This window comes from Scyliorhinus canicula, chromosome 11 (genome assembly GCF_902713615.1).
Source record: "Scyliorhinus canicula chromosome 11, sScyCan1.1, whole genome shotgun sequence".
NCBI classification, from domain to species: Eukaryota; Metazoa; Chordata; class Chondrichthyes; order Carcharhiniformes; family Scyliorhinidae; genus Scyliorhinus; species Scyliorhinus canicula.
The window spans coordinates 100,490,698-100,515,598 of record NC_052156.1 but is presented as its reverse complement, the minus strand read 5'-3'; the positions used below and the strand labels follow the sequence as shown (position 1 = coordinate 100,515,598).

General features: G+C 48.9%; 1 protein-coding gene across 2 annotated transcripts in view; it reads left to right on the top strand.

Annotated features, from left to right (window-relative positions):
• Window positions 1–24,901, top strand: part of cfap54 (cilia and flagella associated protein 54) — a 763,542-nt gene that overhangs the window by 573,049 nt on the left and 165,592 nt on the right. For both annotated transcript variants that reach the window (XM_038810895.1, XM_038810894.1), the window contains 2 exons: window positions 7,689–7,839; window positions 10,010–10,167. In XM_038810895.1, the coding sequence (XP_038666823.1) occupies window positions 7,689–7,839; window positions 10,010–10,167 (309 nt within the window). The remainder of the gene's footprint in view (window positions 1–7,688; window positions 7,840–10,009; window positions 10,168–24,901) is intronic.

Here is a 24,901-nt window from a genome sequence, read left to right as displayed (position 1 = left end):
TTGGGGCACCAACGGGGCAGGGGTGCAGGGGTGAGGGGCATGAGTGGTTGGGGTGCGTGGTGACAACAGGGGGCACCATGTAGCCCATGGCACCAGGTTGAGCATGGGTATATGCGCCATGATTACGTGTTTTCCTCTCACCCCCTGCAGCTAATTATGGCATTCGGTCATCAAACATAGCGATGGCCGATGCCTTGCATGCAGTCCTGTGGCAGCTTGAGCGGGGGCCGCTCAGAGAGGAAGCGGAGGCTGCAGCAGAGGAGCAAGCTGCAGAGGGACAGGTGGCAGCTGCTCAGGCTGAAGGGCCGCCCGCCCAACAGGCAGAGGAGGAGGAGAAGGTGCCAAGGAGGCGCCAAGGATGAGGCCATGTGTCTACCGTAACTGCATGTCCTTTGAGGACCTTCCGGTCCAGGCATGCAGGAGGAGACTGCGGATGAGCAGGGAGACAGTGAGACATATCTGCCGCATGATAGCACACCTGGCACCGCGTGGGATTGGGGAGGACACCCGCTCCTGGTGGCCGTCAAGGTGTCTGTCGCGTTGAACATTTATGCGATGGGGTCTTTCCAGTCACCAAATGGGGACCTGTCTGGAATCTCCCAGACAACGGTGCATAGGTGCATCCATGCCGTTGCGGAATCCCTGTATGCCCAAGCAGATCGGTACATCCAGTACCCCGTGGACCACACCCACCAGGTTGCCGGGGCAACGGACTTTGCTGCCGTCGCTGGGATGCCCCACGTCCAGGGGGTCATCGATGAGGTGAATGTCTCCCTTCAGTCACCGGCGGATAACAGGCCACTGTTCACCAACAGGAAGGGGTACCACTCCATGAACAATCAGGTGGTCTGTGACCATCAGATGCGGATCCTGCATGTCTGGGCCTGGTATCCAGGCAGTGTACATGACTCATTCATCTTGAGTTTTTGTTCTGCACTGGTTGCCAGTCCGAGCCACCTCGCCAATGGCACTGACAGCGGCTCCCACCTCCACGCAGGCACGGCAAACGGTGCCGCCTGAGGACCTCCCTCCCGGTCCGGGGGACAGCACCAGCCTACTCTCATTCACTGAGTCAAGGTGGGTCTCCGGTTCCCCAAGTGGAAGCGGGATGCTTCTCTCTTTGCGGACATGTTGGTTGTGAAGCTGTGTGTGTGAGTAGGAGAATCCCTTAAGTGCAACCGCAGCTGTGCGGCAATCACGGAACCGGCGAATCGGCCGCCATTCTGTTCCCAAAGTGTGGTTTCCTCGTGATGCCTGTGCTAGCCCCTTGGGAGCGGTTGAATATCTGCAGCTGTGGCCCCGATTTCGCTGTCATGAAACTCCACAGTTTTCACGACAGCTCAACACTTATCCTCCAGAATGGAGAATCCAGCCCAAGATGTTCAGGTTAGGTGGATGGGCCATGCTAAATTGCCATTAGTGTTCATAAAGTTTAGGTGGGGTTACTGGGTTACGGGGATAGGGTGGAGGTGTGGTCTTAAGTAGGGAGCTCTTTCCAAGGGCCAGTGCAGACTCAATGGGCCGAATGGCCCCCTGCACTGTAAATTCAATGTTTCTACATGTTCCGTGCTTGACCTTTTGCCACCATCCATGCCCCTCTAAAGGCAGAGGCCTCACCAGTGACACTACCAGCTCACCCACTCCGCAGGATCACCAGCTGTCTCCAAGCACTGCATGAGTCCCTGCTCCCATTTATCCTGCCCACAGACAGGTTGTCACAACCTGCTTGTCACACCCAGGACCCACATCACACTGCAGCTACGCTCCTAGCAGATGCACACTTCCCTGCCTCACCCACATCTGTCGGACCTGTCCACACACACAAGCCTCATGGAGGCAATTAGTGGTACACGGTGACCCTGCCCACCGCACAACCAGGTTCCACTCTGCTGCTAGGATAACACACGGCCCACACAATTAGGAAACCCACAGTAGTCCCCACTGGGGAAACAGGTAAGGCATGCAGAGCCTCCCGCTGGCACAGGGCCTGCTTGGGGAGGACGTTGCCCAACAGGAGCCTGCCCCAGAAGATCAGGGACCAGCCAATGAGGCTTGAGTGCCGCCTATCCAACAGGCCAATGAAGAGATTCCTGTCCTTCGAGGAGATGCCAGACCCCCTGTGCTCCAAAGACTTCAGCTAACCAAGGAGGCTGTACGCCAGCTGTGCCAGATGATGGCACAACTGGCACAGTTAGAGTTTGGAGGCGGACACCAGCTCCCAGTTGCCATCAAGGTGATGGTCACCCTGAATCTTTATGCTTCTGGGTCTTGCCAGGGGATGAACAGTGTCCTGTCTGGGATCTCTCGGGTGCATCAGTGCTGTGACAGATGCCCAATGTGCCCAGGCAGCAGACAATATAAACTTTAATCTGGACCATGCATCCAGGAAGCCTGGGCAGCAGGATTTGCTGCCATCACTAGCATGCCCCAGGTCCAGGGGGTGAAAGATGAGACATATGTGCCCCTGCAAGATCCGGCTCATCACGGGTGACAAGGGACAACCTCATCACCTCCAGACTTGCCTACTAGGCCTCGACACTGGCAGCTCTGCCACCCTATCCCACCTCTCCCTCCCACCCACCCCTTTCCAAGTGGTACCACCTTCCCAATACCACTCACATGCTCCCCTACCCCTGCTTCCTTCACTTCATCCCATTACCCCAGATCTCTTTCCCCCCCTCTGAGGGTCCTACAAGCATCACTGTAGTGTGTTGGCCTGGGCAGTCAGTATCAGCGTGTCTTGTCCACATGACAGAGGATGATGATGACTCATTGTGAGATGAGTTCCGTTGGCGATGATCTTTGCGTCCTCACTCTCCACCGGAGTACTACCGGGTGATTGGAGGGAGGCAAATGTTGTTCCCCGATCAAGAAAGGGAAAAGGGAAATCCCTGGGAATTTGAGCCATCAGTCTTACGTTTGTAGTGAGCAAAATATTGGAAATGATTCTGAGAGATAGTATTTATGATTATTTAGAAAAACATGGTCTGATTAAAGATAGTCAGCATGGCTTTGTGAGGGGCAGGTCATGCTTCACAAGCCTCATCGAATTCTTTGAGGATGTGAGGAGCACCCTCATTATAGAGCAGTGCAGCACAGTACAGGCCCGTCGGGCCACAATGTTGTGCTGACCATTTATCCTAATCTAAAGTCAACCTAACCTACACACCTTCAATTTACTGCTGTCCATGTGCTTGTCTAAGAGTCGCACAAATGTCCCTAATGACTCTGACTCCATCACCTCTGCTGGGAGTGCATTCCATGCACCCACGACTGTCTGTGTAAAGAACCTACCTCTGACATCTCTCCTAGACCGCCCTCCAATTACTATAAAACTATGTCCCCTAACTTTCTGTATGAGCCTACCATGGGGAACCTTATCAAATGCCTTACTGAAATCCATATACACTACATCCACTGCCTGACCTTCATCAATGTGTCTCGTCACATCCTCAAAGAATTCGATGAGGCTTGTGAAGCATGACCTGCCCCTCACAAAGCCATGCTGACTATCTTTAATCAGACCACGTTTTTCTAAATAATCATAAATACTATCTCTCAGAATCATTTCCAATATTTTGCTCACTACAAACGTAAGACTGATGGCTCAAATTCCCAGGGATTTCCCTTTACCCTTTCTTGATCGGGGAACAACATTTGCCTCCCTCCAATCGTCCGGTAGTACTCCGGTGGAGAGTGAGGACGCAAAGATCATCGTCAACGGCGCAGCAATCTCCTCCCTTGCTTCCTGTAGTAACCTTGGGTATCTCCTGTCAGGCCCAGGGGACTTATCTATCCTGATACTTTTCAAAATTTCCAGCACATCCTCCTCCTTAATATCAACCTGTTGGAGTCTATAACCTGGTTCACACTGTTCTTATGAGCAACAAGGTCCCTCTCTCTCGTTAATACTGAAGCAAAATATTCATTTAGGGCCTCCCCTATCTCCTCAGACTCTAGGCACAAGTTCCCTCCACTATCCCTGATTGGCCCTACTCTCACTCTAATCATCCTCTTATTTCTCATGCAAGTGTAGAAAGCCTTGGGGTTTTCCCTAATCCTTCCCACCAGGGCTTTTTCATGCCCCCTTTTAGCTCTCGTAAGTCCATTTTTGAGTTCCTTCCTGGCTACCTTGTAACCCTCTAGAGCCGTGCCAGATCCTTGCTTCCTCAACCTTACAAAAGCTTCCTTCTTCCTCTTGACTAGAAGCTCCACTTCTCTTGTCATCCAAGGCTCCTTCACCTTACCATTCCTTCCTCGTCTCGGTGGGACAAAACTATGCAGCACTCGCTACAAGTGCTCCTTAAACAACCCCCACATTACTGTCGTGCATTTCCCCAAGAACAATTATTCCCTCTTTATGCTCCTCAGCTCCTGTCTAATAGCAGCATAATTTCCTCTCCCCCAATTAAATACATTCCCATACTGTCTGTTCCTATCCCTCTCCATGACTACAGTAAAGATCAAGGAGTTGTGGTCACTGGTTTGGTTTATCGTTTGATAACGTCTGACTCCAGCCTTCAGGATCTCATTCCATTGTCCACCTGTATGTGTGTTGGCCATTCCATCTCACAGGCACATATGGGATGATTGGGGGGAACTCACTCTGAGGGTGACCCCAGGTGGAAAGTTCAGTTGTCCTTGGGGTCATGCATCCTCCAACCTCCCACACCCCCATCGGGCATACTCCTGATACCCAGCCAAGCTCATCCCTCACAGCCTTCAGACAGAAGATTGAGGCAAGTGGGAAGGTTGGTGAAAAGATGTTTAATCATGACTACACAATTGTTGTGCCGTGACCCCTACCTCTAACCTATGTGCTGCACCTGTGCCTATTAAACTGGCTATTCTACTGCTCCTTTTAGGTGTGACCCCAGATAGCACATCAGATGTGGAGGCATCCTGCTGCGTATCTTGCCCTCTGGCCTGAGATACCTTTGGCGGCTGTCCTCTGGAGAGCCTGAACCTGGATGGGTCCGGTCAACGTTCGGGTATCATAGGTGACGAGATGCCACCCTGTTCTGCCCGCTGCCCATCAGATGCGGCAGTGTCAGATGGGGGTGATTCAGAAGTGTTGATGTGTTCCAACACGTCCCCTGTGGGAGGCAATGGCATGGGCCCCATCCCTTTCTCCTCCCTCAGAGTGCTCGATGGCGCCCGGGCTATTCCATGGGGCGGAGGTGAGGCCAGAGTGAGCTCCAAAGGCTTTACCATCAACTGTCGCTGCCAGTCCTGGAGACCCACTCTCGCCTCCATCAGGGTCTCATGCCCTCAACCATGGAGCACAGAGACTGGGCCACGTTCCTCAGCGAGTGAGTCATGTCCCTCACTGCCTCAGTTATGTCCTTCTGTGACTGGCCCAGGTCAGTCAGCCTGGCCAAATCTCTCGATGCCCTCAGGCATGACTCTTTGTGAATGGGCCAAGCTCTGGAGTGTGCTTCAACAATGTCCATGTGAGGCCGGTACATGGCTACCTATTACTGGATACCCCTGTCCTGAGCTTCAGCCATCGACTGCACAGTGTGCCCCAAGCCTTGGACGTCTTGATTCATAGCTGTGACATTTTGACCCGCGGACATCACCCATTCAGTATTGGCCTGCGTACCACACATTGTTGATACGATCTCCTGCACCTGAAGGCGGTTAGATTCCTCGAACTGCACCTTCAGGTACTGGAAAGTTGCTGACACCCCTTCCTGTAGATCCTGGCTCTGCATCTGCATCTCCACCAGTGATGGGATCATACTTTCCAGAAGCATGATACCTGTCCGGACTACAGTTGGCCTGGGATCGGGCAGTTTGTGGCACGTATGTACAAGGTATCTGGACAAAGAGGACAATACAGATGGTGGGGTTTGGTGCAGAGAGGATGTGAGGGAGATGCGGACAGGTGGGTTTTGATTGGCCTCTATGGGAGTGGGGGGGTGGGGGGGGGGGGGGGGGGGGTGATGTGAGGCGTGAGGGACAGGAGTGATGCCAGGGGAACAGAGTTTCACCTGAGCTGCCCAGGGCATCACCAAATTCCTCTAATTCTGATACCTAGCACATCCTTGATCTAAATCAGGCCATAACTGACAGCCATCCCTTCAGCTTTCAAGGCTCGAAATCTTCTTTAAGACACTCCCTACCACCTACCTCTTTAACCAAGCTTTTGGCCACCATCAACATCCTAGGGGTCAATTTTGACCAGAAAATGAACTGGAACAGTCATATTAATACTGTGTACAGAAGAGCAGGTCAGAAGCTAAGAATCCCACAGCAAGTAACTCACCTCCTGTCTCCCCAAAGCCTGTCCACCATCTAGCAGGCACAAAGTGATGGAATACTCTCCACTTGCCTGGATGAGTGCAGCTCCCACAATACCCAAACTCAACACCATCCATGACAAAGCAACCAGCTTGCTTGGCACCCCATCCACAAACATTCACTCTCTCCACCACCATTGAATAGTGGCAGCAGTGTGTATCACCTACAAGAGGCACTGCAGGAACTCAGAATTTAGAAGGATGAGGGGGGATCTTATAGAAACATATAAAATTATGAAGGGAATAGATAGGATAGATGCGGGCAGGCTGTTTCCACTGGCGGGTGAAAGCAGAACTAGGGGGCATAGTCTCAAAATAAGGGGAAGTAGATTTAGGACTGAGCTTAGGAGGAACTTCTTCATCCAAAGGGTTGTGAATCTATGGAATTCCATGCCCAGTGAAGCAGTTGAGGCTCCTTCATTAAATGTTTTTAAGGTAAAGATAGATAAGTTTTTTGAAGAATAAAGGAATTAAGGGTTATGGTGTTCGGGCCGGAAAGTGGAGCTGAGTCCAAAAAAGATCAGCCATGTGGCTCGAGGGGCCAGATGGCCTACTCCTGCTCTGAGTTCTTATGTTCTTATGGGAGTAGAGTTCCAGTCTAAACAGAACAGTAGTGATTGAAGAGTTTAACTATGAATTTGGGGGTAAATGACTCGGCATAAACAATTTTAAAATAATTTATTAGTCACATTAAATATAAGTCCACTAAAGCAATTTTGCTATTACAGATAAGTGGCAGAAATGTAATGTGCGTCTACTATATGGTGGTCCACTATTGAAATATACCGTATGCTGACATTGTGACTAGTCTGTGCCCCCCGGGCTTTCATTATAACTTCAATATTCAAATTTCTGTGGCCACCTTTCCTTTTGAGGTTGCTATATTTCGGGCCATATATCATAGAATCCCTACAGTGCAGGAGGCCATTAGGTCCATCGAGTCTGCACCAACCCTCCAAAAGAGCCCTCCACCTAAGTTCACTCCCCACTCTATCTCTGTAACCCCACCTAACTTGCACATCGTTGGACACTACCGGGCAATTTTAGCACAGACAGTCCACTTAACCTGCATGCCTTTGGATTGTGGGAGGAAACAGGAACACCTGGAGGAAACTCACATAGACACAAGGCGAATGTGCAAACTCCATACAGATAGCCAAGGCCTGTGTCAAACCCGGGTCCCTGGCACTGTGAGGCACCACACTGCTGTATGTGTGAGGATTTTTGTGAATCTACAGTTTTCTTTTCATGGTCACCAAGTTGAGTTCAGAGAAACGCTCAGTGTGATCTCAGCTGAGGTGAGGTTTGTGAGCAATAAATGCTTTAATTCAAAGTTAAATTAAAATGTTTTTTCACTATTTAATGGAGGATGTTTTCCCCCAGTCAACTGAGGACCAGGTCACTAAAATTCTGTATCAAGAGCCTCACAACGTGGAAGCCTGTGCACGTTTGCATTTGGGTCTTTGGTTGAAATGTCGGTTGGTTCTGTTGACTGCCGTGACTTCTCAACTATATGGCATTGGACTAAAGACAGGTACTTTGCTTTCAATTTCCACTTACCCTGTTTTTTGATACCTTAGTCATAGTTTGCTTATGCCAATTCAAAATATTACTTCAGAGTTTACATTGTAATGTCATTGCCTTCAGCCAAGAAGTGTGTAAAGGACCCATCACATTTTGTCATTCTACTGTTAAAGTGCTCAATATACCATTGACCCTGTGACTCCCAATTTAGCCATTTTAATTCTCAAAAATGGTCAAAGATACGTACAGATGCTTCTGATAGAGAGTGCACTGGATAGCATCCTGGTGTAAATGAATAGCAGGTGCACTCTTAACGATCACCAGCAACACGCAGAGCAGGTAGATTATGATTTGATGCCTGATGTTGGCATTTTTGAATTACCACACTTCAGCCTATGCCCAGCTGAACACATGTTCAAAGGCACTGTTTAACGGGATCATTAACTTTTTACAGGTTATATGCTGAATAGTTTCTTTTGACTGCTGCTACAAAAGTGTGTGCGTACTTTAAGCTTTTCCCAGATTGCCTTGCATTTCAGGAACCTACAAGGGGTGGTCTGACCTGGTGCTGAAGAAATGTTCTGTGATTAAAAAACTAATGGTGAAACAAGACAAAGAGCACATTGTTTGTGACTTTGGTTTGTTTCAGGCTGCTGCTGGTGATATAAGGAGTTTGCAGTACAGTGCTGCGTCAGGGAGGTCAATGGGGCTCACTGTACATAGAGAGAAGGCTTCATCCCATTCACTCTTGTCAGAAAATGGCAGATGTGCGAGAATTAATGTTTGCACGTGGGCGGATGCTCTAGGAAGGGTGAACTCGCAATTTTTGGGGTTGCGGTGGAGCCGGGAGTGCAGGAGGCGAAAGAGGCCGGTGTTCTGGCCTTTGCGTCCCTAGTAGCCCGGCGGAGGATTCTTCTTCAGTGGAAGGATGCGAGGCGCCCAAGCGTGGAGGCCTGGATCAATGATATGGCGGGGTTTCTCAAATTGGAAAGGATGAAATTTGCCCTAAGGGGATCAGTTCAGGGGTTTTCCAGGCGGTGGCAGCCTTTTCTAGATTTCCTAGCCAAACGATAGGGAAAGAGGCCAACAGCTGCAGCAATGGGTGGGGGGGGGGGGGGGGGGGGGGGGTCGTCCTGATGGTTAGGGTTGAAGGGACGTGTACATATGTTCTTTGTTTACGACGGGTGTTAATTTATTTTTTCTGTTTTGTATTTACGGGGGGTGGGGAGGGGGTGGGGGGAGTTTGTTCTCTTGGATTTTTCTTAGTTGTTAATATATAATTTGTTGTTATTAATATTTTGTAAAAATTTGAATAAAAATTATTTTTTTAAAAAAGAGAATGAATGTTTGCATAGATTGTCGACTTTCCATGGTACACGATGCCATTTACTGCACCCATATCCCTCTGCATGCATCGCAAATCAATTCTTTCAGTTTCCAAAACTAGAGAGCGTGTAAAATGGCATTGCTGTGCAACCCCTGACCGCCTGATAGGGCAACAAGATTCTGGGCTGTTACAGTAATCAGTTAGTTTACAGTTAATTGAGTCAGTGAGTAGAGTGGCCTCAAGGGTGCACTGCTCTCAGCTTTCAACAATTGCCGTTAATATCCTCCTGCTTGGTAAAATGGAAGTGATTCGGGACCTGATCATTATTGAGTAACTCTTGCCTGAGTAAGAGGCCATATAAGTGAATTTCAGGACAGAATCAGCTGTAATGGTCGGATGGTTTAGTAGCCCACTGACTTTCACATCTAGGATTAAAGAGAAATATTGCTAAATAATTGTGGCACCAAACGACAGCAGCCTTAATATCATCCAGCCACAGTCCATCAGTCTTTTAAAGAATAAAATTGCAAGGGAGACGAATGATCTAAAAATCTAACAAGGATGGGATCCTGACAAACTTCAAATATCATTAGCAAGGCAAATATTGATAAGGGATTGTTGTGACTTTTTTCCTACTTCCCTTAAATTTCTTGTAATAATTTATTGTTTTCTTCCTAAACAACTTTAATAGCTATTTGCAGTGCACAGCTTTAACACTGTGTGTTACAGGTTGTACTTACAGTGCTGTTTCAAATTCAAACTTTGAAATGGGACTGCAAGGTAGACTGGAAATGGGGAACAGAAGGACTGTGTGAATTGCTGTGTGAAGAAATTTCTATTTCTTATTTTTAAGATGAAGGTTTTCTGGAAGCTGCTCGGCTCTGTGAAGAAGGGATCGAAGAAGCAAAGGCCAATGGTCTTGTTGAATTGCAAACTGAGTTTATGCTGCAGGCTGTTCTGCTTGATTTCCGACTGGGACGTGTTAAGGATTACATCAAAACGCTTTTGCAGGTGAAGATATCATCTTCATTTTAGATAAATGTTTGTGACTTTTCATTTCTTACTTGAAATCATAAAGAGAGCAATATCGAGCAAATACTTTTTTGCAATGATGGTGGGCAACTCAGTTGTATGACTGCATGTTTTAATTTCTGGTTTTCCATGGAAGGGAAATGGATTTGCATCTTTCACGAATTTAGGTCATTTCTAAGCAATTCACAGCCACAGTGTAGGGATCAAATACAATATGATAGCAATGGTGCACATTACAGGTACGATAATGTGTTTTAGTAAAGTTGTCCAAGGGCTAAGTATTAGCAGGGCACCAGGCAAACTCTCCTACTCTATTTCAAATAGTGCTCTGGGATTTTGTTCATCCAAGGGATTTAACATCACATTAATAAGTTGGTGGGCTGCATTCTCTGTTTCTGAGATTAAGTGTTGATGCCAACGGAGAATCCGTGGACTTTTACGACAGAAAGATCGGTGCCGCACCTGGATCGATTTCACTACCATTGAGGGGCTCGCATCGGTGCTGTGTTGATCACCATCGATTCCCATTAAAAACAGGGTATTAGCAGGGTAGCATGGTGGTTAGAGCAGGGTAGCATGGTGGTTAGCATAAATGCTTCACAGCTCCAGGGTCCCAGGTTCGATTCCCGGCTGGGTCACTGTCTGTGTGGAGTCTGCACGTCCTCCCCCTGTGTGCGTGGGTTTCCTCCGGGTGCTCCGGTTTCCTCCCACAGTCCAAAGATGTGCGGGTTAGGTGGATTGGCCATGCTAAATTGCCCGTAGTGTCCTAATAAAAAAAAAGTAAGGTTAAGGGGGGGGGTTGTTGGGTTACGGGTATAGGGTGGATACGTGGGTTGAGTAGGGTGATCATGGCTCGGCACAACATTGAGGGCCGAAGGGCCTGTTCTGTGCTGTACTGTTCTATGTAAAACGGCGTGGGAATTGCTGGGTCTATGATCGACACTTGCAGGGCTGACAAGCTACAGCCGCACATACACATTACACTCCCCACACATACACTTATCCAAGCCAAAAAGATGGGACACGTGTGCTGGAGCCGCAGTACAGCTGATCGGTTGACTGGGGTCAGAGGGCAGCGGGGGCTGTGTCCGAGGGGGACACCTATACATCCATGGTGCTAGGTTTAAAGTGGACTGTAATCGGTGTGCACAGCTGCATGGCTGTCTTGCTGACTGCAGCAATGGTATTCCATGCCCGTCCACCCTGACCCCACAGCCCACCTCCGGGCAAACCCCAGCCCTGGCAGAAGTCGCCCGTCCAGTGGTGCGACTGTCGGAAAACTATGGCGATGTTGGACACTGTCCATATCCCTGCTCTCTCCCTCAGTAGCCACCGAGCCAGGTTCACGATTTTTGAAAGCACAAATGTCAGGAACTCAGTTCACCGGAGGCAGAGAATCGAGCGTCGGTTCCACTAATTGTATGCAAACAGTGTTTAAAGCGGAAGTGAAATGCTGTTTTCGAAGTGCAGAGAATTGCGATTTGGCGTCAAATCAGTACCTGCCTCCAATTTTGGCGTCGGAAGCTATTCTCCACCCGATCACACTTTCCGATTTTGGCTACGGCGAGGAGAATCCCATCCATGACCTTTGATAATGCAGCACTCCATTGATTCCTAGATCCGGAATGGAACTTCACGCTCAATCTTTTTGGTAGAATCGTCTCAGAAATTGGCAAAGTCTGATGCCGGGCGGGAAAATGGCACTAAGCCCGCCAACTCTAATGGTGTTTTTTTCTGATGTATTGTGTGCACTTAGAGAAAAGAATTGGCAGGCACGAATACCATGCCATATATCTGGTGGGCGGTCTCTGATTCACCAGTCCTGCCACCACCTCAGCACTTCAATGATTTAGGTACCGCATTTAAAGGCAGCCCTGCTCACAGCTAACACATGTCACGCCAGAGGAAGCCACTGGGAAGTCATAACTTCAAGACCCAGGAGATATTCAGCACCAAAATTTACAAATGCCTCCCCCAAGTACCTGCTAGACACAGAAGAGGCACGCTGTGATGTACTCTACTCACACTCTGGGCAAAGACCTGCATCCATGATCACCAATTCAGCATGGAGGCGGTGGCAGAGGTGGTCAGTACCAACGGCTTGTAGACGAGGACAGCCATCCAATGCCATGAGAGGATGAATGATCTCCACCCTGTCAGGTGATGTCACTATTTGCATCACTCACAGCCCCATCACACATCTACAGGAATCTCACTCAATACCAGTTCAAAGGGTACCACCACTACCTGAAGATGTCCCACACACATCTTCATCTCCCCCTGCGGGTCATGACTTCAGTACCTCGCAGGTCCTACTCAATATACACAGATGCCAGGTGCCCTTATCATTTGCCCTGGCACATATTCTGTTCAGACTCTCTTCATGTGTCTTCATGCAGGACAAACAGGCACATAGCAAGAAGGTGAGATCCCAAATGGGTGGAGGGATGTCAGACTCGAGGTCCTCAAATCTAAGGACACTCCCTGAGGAACCCATGAGGTGATGCCCTGGGGCTGAGATGATCGACTTCCACCAAACACAGCCATCTTCCTTTATGTTGGGCATGGCCAGCTGAGAGATTTCCCCCTGGTTCCCAATGATTTCAGTTTTGTCAGGACTCCTTGATGCCTCACTTGGTCAAATGCTGCCTTGGTGTCATCTCACATCACCTCTGGAGTTCAGCTCTTTTGTCCATGTTTGAACCAAGGCTGTAATGAGGTCAGGAGCTGAGTGGCCCTGATGGAACCAAAATTGAGCGTCAGTGAGCAGGTTATTGCTCGGCAAGTTCAGCTTGATGACCCCTTCAACCACTTTGCTGATGATCGAGAGTAGACTGATGGGGCAGTAATTGTTCGATTTGTCCATCTTTTTGTGTACAGACATACCTAGGCAGATTTCCTCATTGCCAGGTCAATGTCAGTGTTGTGGCTGTCCGGGAACAGTTTGGCTAGCGGCGTGGCAAGATCTGGAGCACATGTCTTCAATACTATTGCAAGAAAATTATCAGGCCCCCTGTGGGAGGTTCCCCTATTATTATAATAATCTTTATTTGTGTCACAAGTAGGCTTACATTAACACTGAAATGAAGTTACTGTGAAAATCCCGTAGTCACCAAACTCCGGCGCCTGTTCAGGTACACTGAGGAAGAATTCAGAATGTCCAATTCACCGAGCAAGCATGTTTATCGGGACTTGTGGGAGGAAACCAGAGCACCCAGAGGAAACCCACGCAGACACTTGGAGAATGTGCAGACTCCACACAGACAGTGACCGAAGCTGGGAATTGAACCCAGGTCCCTGCTGCTGTAAAGCAACAGTGCTAACCAATGTGCTACCATACCACCAAGGGGTTATTACAAGATCCCTATTACAGGGGTCTCTATTGGGGGTCCCTCTCCCCCTATTACAGGGGTCACTATGCGGTGTCCCCTATTACAGGGATTTTGGGAGGGGGGTGAGTTGGGTTATCCCCGTTAGTGGGCTGCGTTAGTGGGCCGGAGCCAATTTATGTTGGGGGCAGTGTAGGGGCCCATTTGCAGTGCAGGGGGAGGAATGGCCAGCTGCAGGACCTTGCTATCAGACTGCCCGTTCAAGATGACGGCGCAATAGTGGGGTTCCCTGGGAATCCTTTGTATTTCATCCCATGCATAAATTTGCATGGCATGGAACATTCAATTGCATTCTGCTTTACGACTGCAAGAGGATCGTAAAAACTGGTGCAATTCAGCTCCGGCAGGAAAACATAGGGCTGGATTCTCCGATTTTTAAAAACTTTTTTTTTAAATTTTAGAGTACCCAATTAATTTTTATCCAATTAAGGGTGGCCAATTTAGTGTGGCCAATCTGCCTATCCTGCACATCTTTAGGTTGTGGGGGCGAAACCCACGCAAACACGGGGAGAATGTGCAAACTCCACACGGACAGTGACCCAGAGCTGGGATCGAACCTGGGACCTCGGCGCCATGAGGCATCAGGGCTAACCCACTGCACCGCCGTGTTGCCCGATTCTCCGATTATGAGGCTATGTCCAGTGCACGTCTAGTATTATGACCAAACCATTGGCACCGCGCGCCCACTAATACTCCGCCCGGTGGGGGGCTGGCAGCCGCGCCACGTAACACCCCCCGGCTTTCGCTGCAGATACGGCCGGGGAATAGTCGGGTCTTTGCCGTCGCTGGACTTAGTCCGCAGCCAAGCCGAGTTGCCGAAAATAACAACGCTGTCAGGAACTCAGCCCATCGGGAAGGGGGGGGAGGGGGGAGCATTGGGGGGAGGGCCTCCGATAACGTCCTGAGGTCGTCCAGATGGCGTACGGCTTATGCCATTTTGGAGGGGGGGCAGAGCATCATCCAGTGTGTGCTGAGATCGGCAGGGGTTCCCAACATTAGTATGCCGCAGCGTGATATTTGGGTGGCAGGCATGACCAAATGTCGGCAGTCTGTCCGACATCAATTAAAAGATCAGTTCTGCCAATGAAGTGGCAACGCGTGCAAATGTTAAACATCCCATGTGTTTTAATGGACAAACAGGCAGGAAATCCTCAAAATCCAGGGCAGGCTACAGAAGGCTCGAGATGGAGAAAAGAGTGGTATGTGTTAACGTTTCTTGTGTAATTACGCTGTGAATCATTATGCTCAATTTTTCCAGAGGTAAAGAGGCCTCTGTCCTTAACGGGACAACTCCAATCTGGCCATAGCATCATCAAGTCTGAAACTGAGCAATCCAATAGCTTAACAATGGAGATTGTATACATGAGCATTAGAGAAGCAGAGTAAATTGCTGCTGCTGCATTCTACATATGGAAATTATGCAATTCAAAGATACTGATGCAAGAACAGCAAAGAACAGTGACTAGACCTTGCACTCCATGTCATGGGCTTTCCTTTCTGAAGCCTTGTGTCCCCTCCACTCTCCCCAAATATCCAGTAGTTGTAACCCCCTGTTTGCATGCCAACTCTAAAATATTCTCCTCCATCGCCTCTCAGATTTGGAACTCCACCACCAGTGCATTGTGCTTCCTCTTTCCCTGTAGAAGACAAGGAGGTGTACAAGCTGCCCTGCAACTTTGCTAATCCATATGCTCAGCGTGTTTCAGAAGCTCCCTGGTGGCATGGTAGTGCAGTGTTTAGCACTGCTTCATCACAGCGTAGGGACTTCTGGTCTTGGGTGACTGTCTATTTGAAGTTTGCACTTTCTCCTTGTGTCTGTGTAGGCTTCCTCTGGTGCTCCGGTTTCCTCCCACTGTCCAAAGAAGTGCAGATTTGGTGGACTGACCATGGTAAAATTGACCTGTAGGTTAGGTGGGATTACACGCATAGGGTGGGGGAGTAGGCCTAGGAAGGGTTCTCTTTCAGAGCATCAGTGCAGAGTCGATGGGCTGAATGGCCTCCTTTGGCACTGTGGTGATTCTATGGTTCTAGGCCTGCCTGCCGTCCTGCCTAGTCCGAACCAGCCTTGTTGGGCTCAGGCCTTGTTTGTGTCTCAAACTGATGGTGTTACACCTTCCAGCTCCACCAAATGCGTGCACACACATAGACATTCAAGATGCTAAGGGGCTTCCTTATTCACCCATGCAGAGCAGACAAGGTCATTCACCCTCTTCCAACACGGCACCCAGATCCTTCAGACAATCCCATGGCTGCTCACTATCAATGTTACCTCTTTTCAAGCATGTGGAGACTTCCTCTTGCCATCATCTGGCAGCAGAATCTCCCATTTGATCACTGACTGCCTGCTGGTGGGCCCACAAATAGTCATTGGAGAAATGTGCTTTGGCAACGCACATTCCCGTGCTACTTGCTTACTTTGTCCTTTGCTCCCCATGCCACAAATCATCTGGTCAATGAATATTTCTTGTGCTGGAGGATAGCAGAAATTGAATACTGTGAAGAGGGCCCTGCCATGGCACAAAGTTCCAAATTTGTTCTCTCAGTCTCCACAGCATCCTTCCTGGTGACCTTTTAAACCCCCGTCCACAGTTCCCTCAGTGAAGAAATCTGTTACATAGAACATAGAACATAGAACGATACAGCGCAGTACAGGCCCTTCGGCCCTCGATGTTGCACCGACATGGAAAAAAAAACTAAAGGCCATCTAACCTACACTATGCCCTCATCATCCATATGCTTATCCAATAAATTTTTAAATGCCCTCAATGTTGGCGAGTTCACTACTGTTGCAGGTAGGGCATTCCACGGCCTCACCACTCTTTGCGTAAAAAACCCACCTCTGACCTCTGTCCTATATCTATTACCCCTCAATTTAAGGCTATGTCCCCTCGTGCTAGCCACCTCCATCCGCGGGAGAAGGCTCTCGCTGTCCACTCTATCTAACCCTCTGATCATTTTGTATGCCTCTATTAAGTCACCTCTTAACCTTCTTCTCTCTAACGAAAACAACCTCAAGTCCATCAGCCTTTCCTCATAAGATTTTCCCTCCATACCAGGCAACATCCTGGTAAATCTCCTCTGCACCCGTTCCAAAGCTTCCACGTCCTTCCTATAATGAGGCGACCAGAACTGTACGCAATACTCCAAATGCGGCCGTACTAGAGTTTTGTACAACTGCAACATGACCTCATGGCTCCGGAACTCAATCCCTCTACCAATAAAGGCCAACACACCATAGGCCTTCTTCACAACCCTATCAACCTGGGTGGCAACTTTCAGGGATCTATGTACATGGACACCGAGATCCCTCTGCTCATCCACACTACCAAGAATTTTACCATTAGCCAAATATTCCGCATTCCTGTTATTCTTTCCAAAGTGAATCACCTCACACTTCTCCACATTAAACTCCATTTGCCACCTCTCAGCCCAGCTCTGCAGCTTATCTATGTCCCTCTGTAACCTGCAACATCCTTCCGCACTGTCTACAACTCCACCGACTTTAGTGTCGTCTGCAAATTTACTCACCCATCCTTCTGCGCCCTCCTCTAGGTCATTTATAAAAATGACAAACAGCAACGGCCCCAGGACAGATCCTTGTGGTACGCCACTCGTAACTGAACTCCATTCTGAACATTTCCCATCAACCACCACTCTCTGTCTTCTTTCAACTAGCCAATTTCTGATCCACATCTCTAAATCACCCTCAATCCCCAGCCTCCGTATTTTCTGCAATAGCCGACCATGGGGAACCTTATCAAACGCTTTACTGAAATCCATATACACCACATCAACTGCTCTACCCACGTCTACCTGTTCAGTGACCTTCTCAAAGAACTCGATAAGGTTTGTGAGGCATGACCTACCTTTCACAAAACCATGCTGACTATCCCTAATCATATTATTCCTATCTAGATGATTATAAATCGTATCTTTTATAATCCTCTCCAAGACCTTACCCACCACAGACGTTAGGCTCACCGGCCTATAGTTACCGGGGTTATCTCTACTCCCCTTCTTGAACAAAGGGACCACATTTGCGATCCTCCAGTCCTCTGGCACTATTCCTGTAGCCAATGATGACCTAAAAATCAAAGCCAAAGGCTCAGCAATCTCTTCCCTGGCTTCCCAGAGAATCCTAGGATAAATCCCATCCGGCCCCGGGGACTTATCTATTTTCACCTTGTCCAGAATTGCCAACACTTCTTCCCTACGCACCTCAATGCCATCTATTCTAATAGCCTGGGTCTCAGCATTCTCCTCCACAATATTATCTTTTTCTTGAGTGAATACTGACGAAAAGTATTCATTTAGTATCTCGCTTATCTCCTCAGCCTCCACACACAACTTCCCACCACTGTCCTTGACTGGCCCTACTCTTACCCTAGTCATTCTTTTATTCCTGACATACCTATAGAAAGCTTTTGGGTTTTCCTTGATCCTACCTGCCAAAGACTTCTCATGTCCCCTCCTTGCTCGTCTCAGCTCTCTCTTTAGATCCTTCCTCGCTTCCTTGTAACTATCAAGCGCCCCAACTGAAACTTCATGCCTCATCTTCACATAGGCCTCCTTCTTCCTCTTAACAAGAGATTCCACTTCTTTGGTAAACCACGGTTCCCTCGCTCGACCCCTTCCTCCCTGCCTGACTGGTACGTACTTATCAAGAACATGCAATAGCTGTTCCTTGAACAAGCTCCACATATCCAGTGTGCCCAACCCTTGCAGCCTACTTCTCCAACCAACACATCCTAAGTCATGTCTAATGGCATCATAATTGCCCTTCCCCCAGCTATAACTCTTGCCCTGCGGGGTATACTTATCCCTTTCCATCACTAACGTAAAGGTCACTGAATTGTGGTCACTGTTTCCAAAGTGCTCACCTACCTCCAGATCTAACACCTGGCCTGGTTCATTACCCAAAACCAAATCCAATGTGGCCTCGCCTCTTGTTGGCCTGTCAACATATTGTGTCAGGAAACCCTCCTGCACACATTGTACAAAGAACGACCCATCTAATGTACTCGAACTATATCTTTTCCAGTCAATATTTGGAAAGTTAAAGTCTCCCATAACAACTACCCTGTTACTTTCGCTCTTTTCCAGAATCATCTTCGCCATCCTTTCCTCTACATCCCTAGAACTATTAGGTGGCCTATAGAAAACTCCCAACAGGGTGACCTCTCCTTTCCTGTTTCTAACCTCAGCCCATACTACCTCAGAAGAAGAGTCCCCATCTAGCATCCTTTCCGCCACCGTAATACTGTCCTTGACTAGCAGCGCCACACCTCCCCCTCTTTTGCCCCCTTCTCTGAGCTTACTAAAACACCTAAACCCCGGAACCTGCAACAACCATTCCTGTCCCTGCTCTATCCATGTCTCTGAAATGGCCACAACGTCGAAGTCCCAGGTACCAACCCATGCTGCCAGTTCCCCTACCTTATTTCGTATACTCCTGGCATTGAAGTAGACACACTTCAAACCACCTACCTGAACACTGGCACCCTCCTGCGAAGTCAAATCTGTGCTCCTGACCTCCATACTCTCAATCTCCCGTACCCCAAAACTACAATCCAGGTTCCCATGCCCCTGCTGAATTAGTTTAAACCCCCCCAAAGAGCACTAACAAATCTCCCCCCCAGGATATTGGTGCCCCTCAGGTTCAGATGTAGACCATCCTGTCTATAGAGGTCCCACCTTCCCCAGAAAGAGCCCCAGTTATCCAGAAATCTGAATCCCTCCCGCCTGCACCATCCCTGTAGCCACGTGTTTAATTGCTCTCTCTTCCTATTCCTCATCTCACTATCACGTGGCACGGGCAACAACCCAGAGATAACAACTCTGTTTGTTCTCGCTCTGAGCTTCCATCCTAGCTCCCTAAAGGCCTGCCTGACATCCTTGTCCCCTTTCCTACCTATGTCGTTAGTGCCAATGTGGACTACGACTTGGGGCTGCTCCCCCTCCCCCTTAAGGACCCGGAAAACACGATCCGAGACATCACTTACCCTTGCACCTGGGAGGCAACATACCAAACGTGAGTCTCTCTCACTCCCACAAAATCTCCTATCTGTGCCCCGACTATTGAGTCCCCAATTACTAATGTTCTACTCCTTTCCCCCCTTCCCTTCTGAGCAACAGGGACAGACTCCGTGCCAGAGGCCCGTACCCCATGGCTTACCCCTGGTAAGTCGTCCCCCCCACAAGTATCCAAAACGGTATACTTGTTACTCAGGGGAACGACCGCAGGGGGTCCCTGCACTGACTGGTTCTTCCCAGTCCCTCTTACAGTTACCCATCTATCTCCAGTCTTTGGTGTAACTACTTCCCTGAAGCTCCTATCTATGACCCCCTCTGCCTCCCGAATGATCCGAAGTTCATCCAGCTCAAGCTCCAGGTCCCTAACACGGTTTTTGAGGAGCTGGAGTTGGGTGCACTTCCCACAGATGAAATCAGCAGGGACACTGACGGCGTCCCTCACCTCAAACATTCTGCAGGAGGAGCATTGTACTGCCTTCCCTGACATCACCTCTAGATTAAAAAAAAAACAAGAAAAAGAAAAAGAAAGGAAGAGCTTACCTGATATTACCTCAAACCCTGCTCCCGCTGAACAGCCCCTCCACAAACCACCTTCAAATTAGGCTGACCGCACTGCACGTATGCAAATTCCCCCAGAACAGCTGATCAGTAGCTCTGCTCTGCTGCCCTCTGCTGGATGCCTGTCTTCACTCAAACTCCTTGGGTCTCCTTCGCCGGTTCCCCTTCAACTTAGGCTGACCGCACTGCACGTATGCAAATTCCCCCAGAACAGCTGATCAGTAGCTCTGCTCTGCTGCCCTCTGCTGGATGCCTGTCTTCACTCAAACTCCTTGGGTCTCCTTCGCCGGTTCCCCTTTAACTTAGGCTGACCGCACTGCACGTATGCAAATTCCCCCAGAACAGCTGATCAGTAGCTCTGCTCTGCTGCCCTCTGCTGGAGGGCAACGTTCTCTTTGCCAACCCCCCCCCCAAAAACACACAACAGCATGGACCCTCTCAACAAGTTGGTTTTACAGTATCCAGCGTTTAATTGGACAGGCAGCATTTGATTGTTGTTGACTGTTGGTGTTGGTGGCACTGGGATTTGCATCTGAAAAAATGAAATGAAAATGAATTGAAATGAAAATCGCTTATTGTCACAAGTAGGCCTCAAATGAAGTTACTGTGAAAAGCCCCTAATCGCCACATTCCGGCGCCTGTTCGGGGAGGCTGGTACGGGAATTGAATCTGCATCTGTGCCTGCCAATCAGAATCACACAGCAACTGAAAAGTTCAGGCCATGGGCCTGTTGATGGAAGGGTGGGTGAGATAAAATTCTCTGAGTTCTAAAGATGGCATGGTGGCACAGTGCATAGCATCCAGGTTAAATTCTCCCTTTGTGACCAAAGATGTACAGGTTAGGTTTGGTTGCAGGGATGGGGTCAGGGAAGTGGCTCTGGGTGGCGTGCTTATTCAGAGGGTTGGTACAGACTCCATGGGCTGAATCACCTCTTTCTGCACTGCAAGGATTCTATGAATATGGATTCTATGAGTACCTCTCCTGTCACCTAATTGCCTGTCCCCCACCTGGCCAGAATTGGACAGTGGGGCAGGCAGTGCTATTGCACCTATGTATACACAGCCTAATTGAAGCCCTTAAGAGGCTGACAGGTGGAGATCCGGGTCAGAGGAGGGTGGTGAGGTGGAATATCCCTTCAGAGAAGGTTCATTAGATTAGGGGAGGTAGTGGCATTGTGTTATTATCACTGGACTAGTAATCCAGAGAACCAGGATAATTATCTGGGGACCTGGGTCCAGATCCTCTATCTAAAACTGTTGCCTATTTTCTAAGGATCTGTATCCCTCTGCTCCCTGCCCATTTATGTATCTGTCTAGATACATCTTAAATGACGCTATCGTGCCCGCCTCTACCACCTCTGCCGGCAATGCGTTCCAGGCACCCAAAACCCTCTGCGTAAAGAACTTTCCACGCATATCTCCCTTAAACTTTTCCCCTCTCACCTTGGATCCGTGACCCCTAGTAATTGAGTCCCCCATTCTGGGAAAAAGTTTCTTGCTATCCACCCTGTCTATACCTCTCATGATTTTGTAGACCTCAATGAGGTCCCCCCTCAACCTCCGTCTTCCTAATGAAAATAATCCTAATCTACTCAACCTCTCTTCATAGCTGGCACCCTCCATACCAGGCAACATCCTGGTGAACCTCCTCTGCACCTTCTCCAAAGCATCCACATCTTTTTGGTAATGTGGCGACCAGAACTGCACGCAGTATTCCAAATGTGGCCGAACCAAAGTCTTATACAACTGTAACATGACCTGCCAACTCTTGTACTCAATACCCCTTCCGATGAAGGAAAGCATGCTGTATGCCTCCTTGACCACTCTATCGACCTGCGCAGCCACCTTCAGGGTACAATGAACCTGAACACCCAGATCTCTCTGTCCATCAATTTTCCCCAGGGATTTTTCATTTACCGTATAGTTTGCTCTTGAATTGGATCTTCCAAAATGCATCACCTCGCATTTGCCAGGATTGAACGCCATCTGCCATTTCTCCACCCAGCCAATCTATCTATATTCTGCTGTATTCTCTGACAGTCCCCTTCACTATCTGCTACTCCACCAATCTTAGTGTCATCTGCAAACTTGCTAATCAGACCACGTCTACCTTCCTCTAGATCATTGATGTATATCACAAACAACAGTAGTCCCAGCACGGATCCCTGTGGAACACCACTGGTTACAGTTCTACATTTTGAGAAACTCCCTTCCACCACTACTCTCTGTCTCCTGTTACCCAGCCAGTTCTTTATCCATCTAGCTGGTACACCCTGGACCCCATGAGACTTCACTTTATCCATCAGCCTACCATGGGGAACCTTATCAAATGCCTTACTGAAGTCCATGTATATGACATCTACAGCCCTTCCCTCATCATTTTGTCACTTCCTCAAAGAATCCTATTAAGTTGGTAAGACATGACCTTCCCTGTGCAAAGCCATGTTGCCTATCACTGATAAGCCCATTTTCTTCCAAATGGGAATAGATCCTATCCCTCAATATCTTCTCCAGCAGCTTCCCTACCACTGACGTCAGGCTCACCGGTCTATAATTGCCTGGATTTTCCCTGCTACCCTTCTTAAACAAGGGGACAACATTAGCGATTCTCCAGTCCTCCAGCACCTCACCCGTGTTCAAGGATGCTGCAAAGATATCTGTTAAGGCCCCAGCTATTTTACCTCAATCTGTTCCTTGACGACCAGTAAATGTATCCCGGCACCATGAAGAAGATCCAGGCTCCTCAACAGCTGAGGAGCTCCGGAAATCTCAGTGCCAACTGGCGGACTTTCAAGCAAAGGTTTCTGCTGTGCATCGAAGCCTCAGACCTCGAGGGTGCGTCTGGCACAAGAAAGATCACGCTTCTCCTCTCAACTGCGGGGGATCAAGCCAACCAACTCTTCAACTCGTTTAACTTCACCAAAGGCCAGGAACATGGATTCTGGCATATCCAGCTGGATGAGTCCAGCAGAAGGCTCTGCACCTTCAACACCCCATTTGGCAGGTACTGCTATAATCGTATGCCGTTCAGCATTGTCTCGGCCTCGGAGATCTTCCATAGAATCATGGAGCAGATGATGGAGGGCATTGAAGGGGTTCGTGTGTATGTGGATGACGTTATCGTATGGTCCACAACCCCCGAAGAGCACATCTCTCGTCTCCAGCAGGTATTCCGCCGTGTCCATGCCAATGGCCTCAAGCTGAACAGGTCCAAGTGCAGCTTTGGCATGTCGACACTCAAGTTCTTAGGTGATCAGATATCTCAGCAGGGTGTGCGCCCGGACACAGACAAGGTCAAGGCCGTCAAAGCCAGAAGACCCCTGAAGACAAGAAGGCAGTGCTGCGCTTCCTCGGCATGGTAAACGTTTTGGGCAAGTTTATCCCAAACCTTTCCTCACACATCACGGCCCTCAGACACCTGGTGAAAAAGTCTACTGCCTTTGAGTGGCAGGCAGCTCATCAAGCAGAGTGGTTGGAGCTGAAAGCCAAGCTCACCACTGTACCTGTATTGGCATTTTTTGATCCTGACAGGGAAACGAAAATCTCGACAGATGCGAGCCAGGATGGCAGCGGTGTTGCTCCAGTGCGATTCCACCTCATCCTTGGCACTGGTTGCCTACGCATCACGGGCGATGCCACCCACCGAGCAGTGGTACGCCAAAATTGAAAAGGAATGCCTGGGCCTTCTCACTGGAATTCTCAAGTTCCATGATTATGTCTACGACCTGCCGACGTTCACCATCGAGACGGACCACATGCCTCTGGTCCTGCGGCAAGGGCGCAGAATATGCTCTGGGTGGGGGCTTCAATGACTATCAAGAGTGGCTCGGTAGTACCACCACAGAGCGAGCTGGCCGGGTCCTAATGGACACAGCTGCTATACTGGGACTGCAGCAGGTGGTGAGGGAACCAACCGGAAGGAAAAATATACTTGACCTCATCCTCACCAATCTGCCTGCTGCAGATGGAACTTGTCATGATATGCAGACATGCACATCATGAGATACAGACAGGTAGCTAATGAACACAGAGAACAGCACATAACCAATCAGCAGGCAGAACACTTGGGGATGGTTTCTCACTATGAAAGGCACGAGGCACTCATACTACGCCTCTTTCCACTGGGGACATCTACAGAGTGAGTCAGGTATATATATCACATAACACCTACAGCACGTGGCTAAGAGCTAGTCTGGTTCAGTCAGACAGAGTAATCACACTTAGGTTAGCAGAGAGTCGAACTCACAAAGAACTGAGCTAACTGTGTGACAGGTTCAATATATCAAATTGAACTAACTTCAAGGTCTGGAGTATATTTCAGTTATAGCTGCATCCAGTTGCAGCCCGTGTTTTCTCAGTGTGCTTAGCACGACAGATTTGTCCACGACAGTATCAGTAGAAGTCTCCACACAGTCCTTGTGGAGACAACGTCCCGTCTTCACATTGAAGATACCCTTGATTGTGTTGTGTGGCACTACCACCATGCTAAATGGGATAAACTTTGAACAGATGTAGCAACTCAAGACCGGGCATCCATGAGGCTCTGTGGGCCATCAGCAGCAGCAGAATTGTATTCAACCACAATTTGCAACTTCAACTGGCATATCCCCACTCTACCATTACCACCAAATCAGGGGATCAATCCTGGTTCAATGAAGAGTGCAGGAGAGCATGCCAAGAGTAACATCAGGTGCACCAAAAATGATGTGTTAACTTGGTGAAGCTACAACACA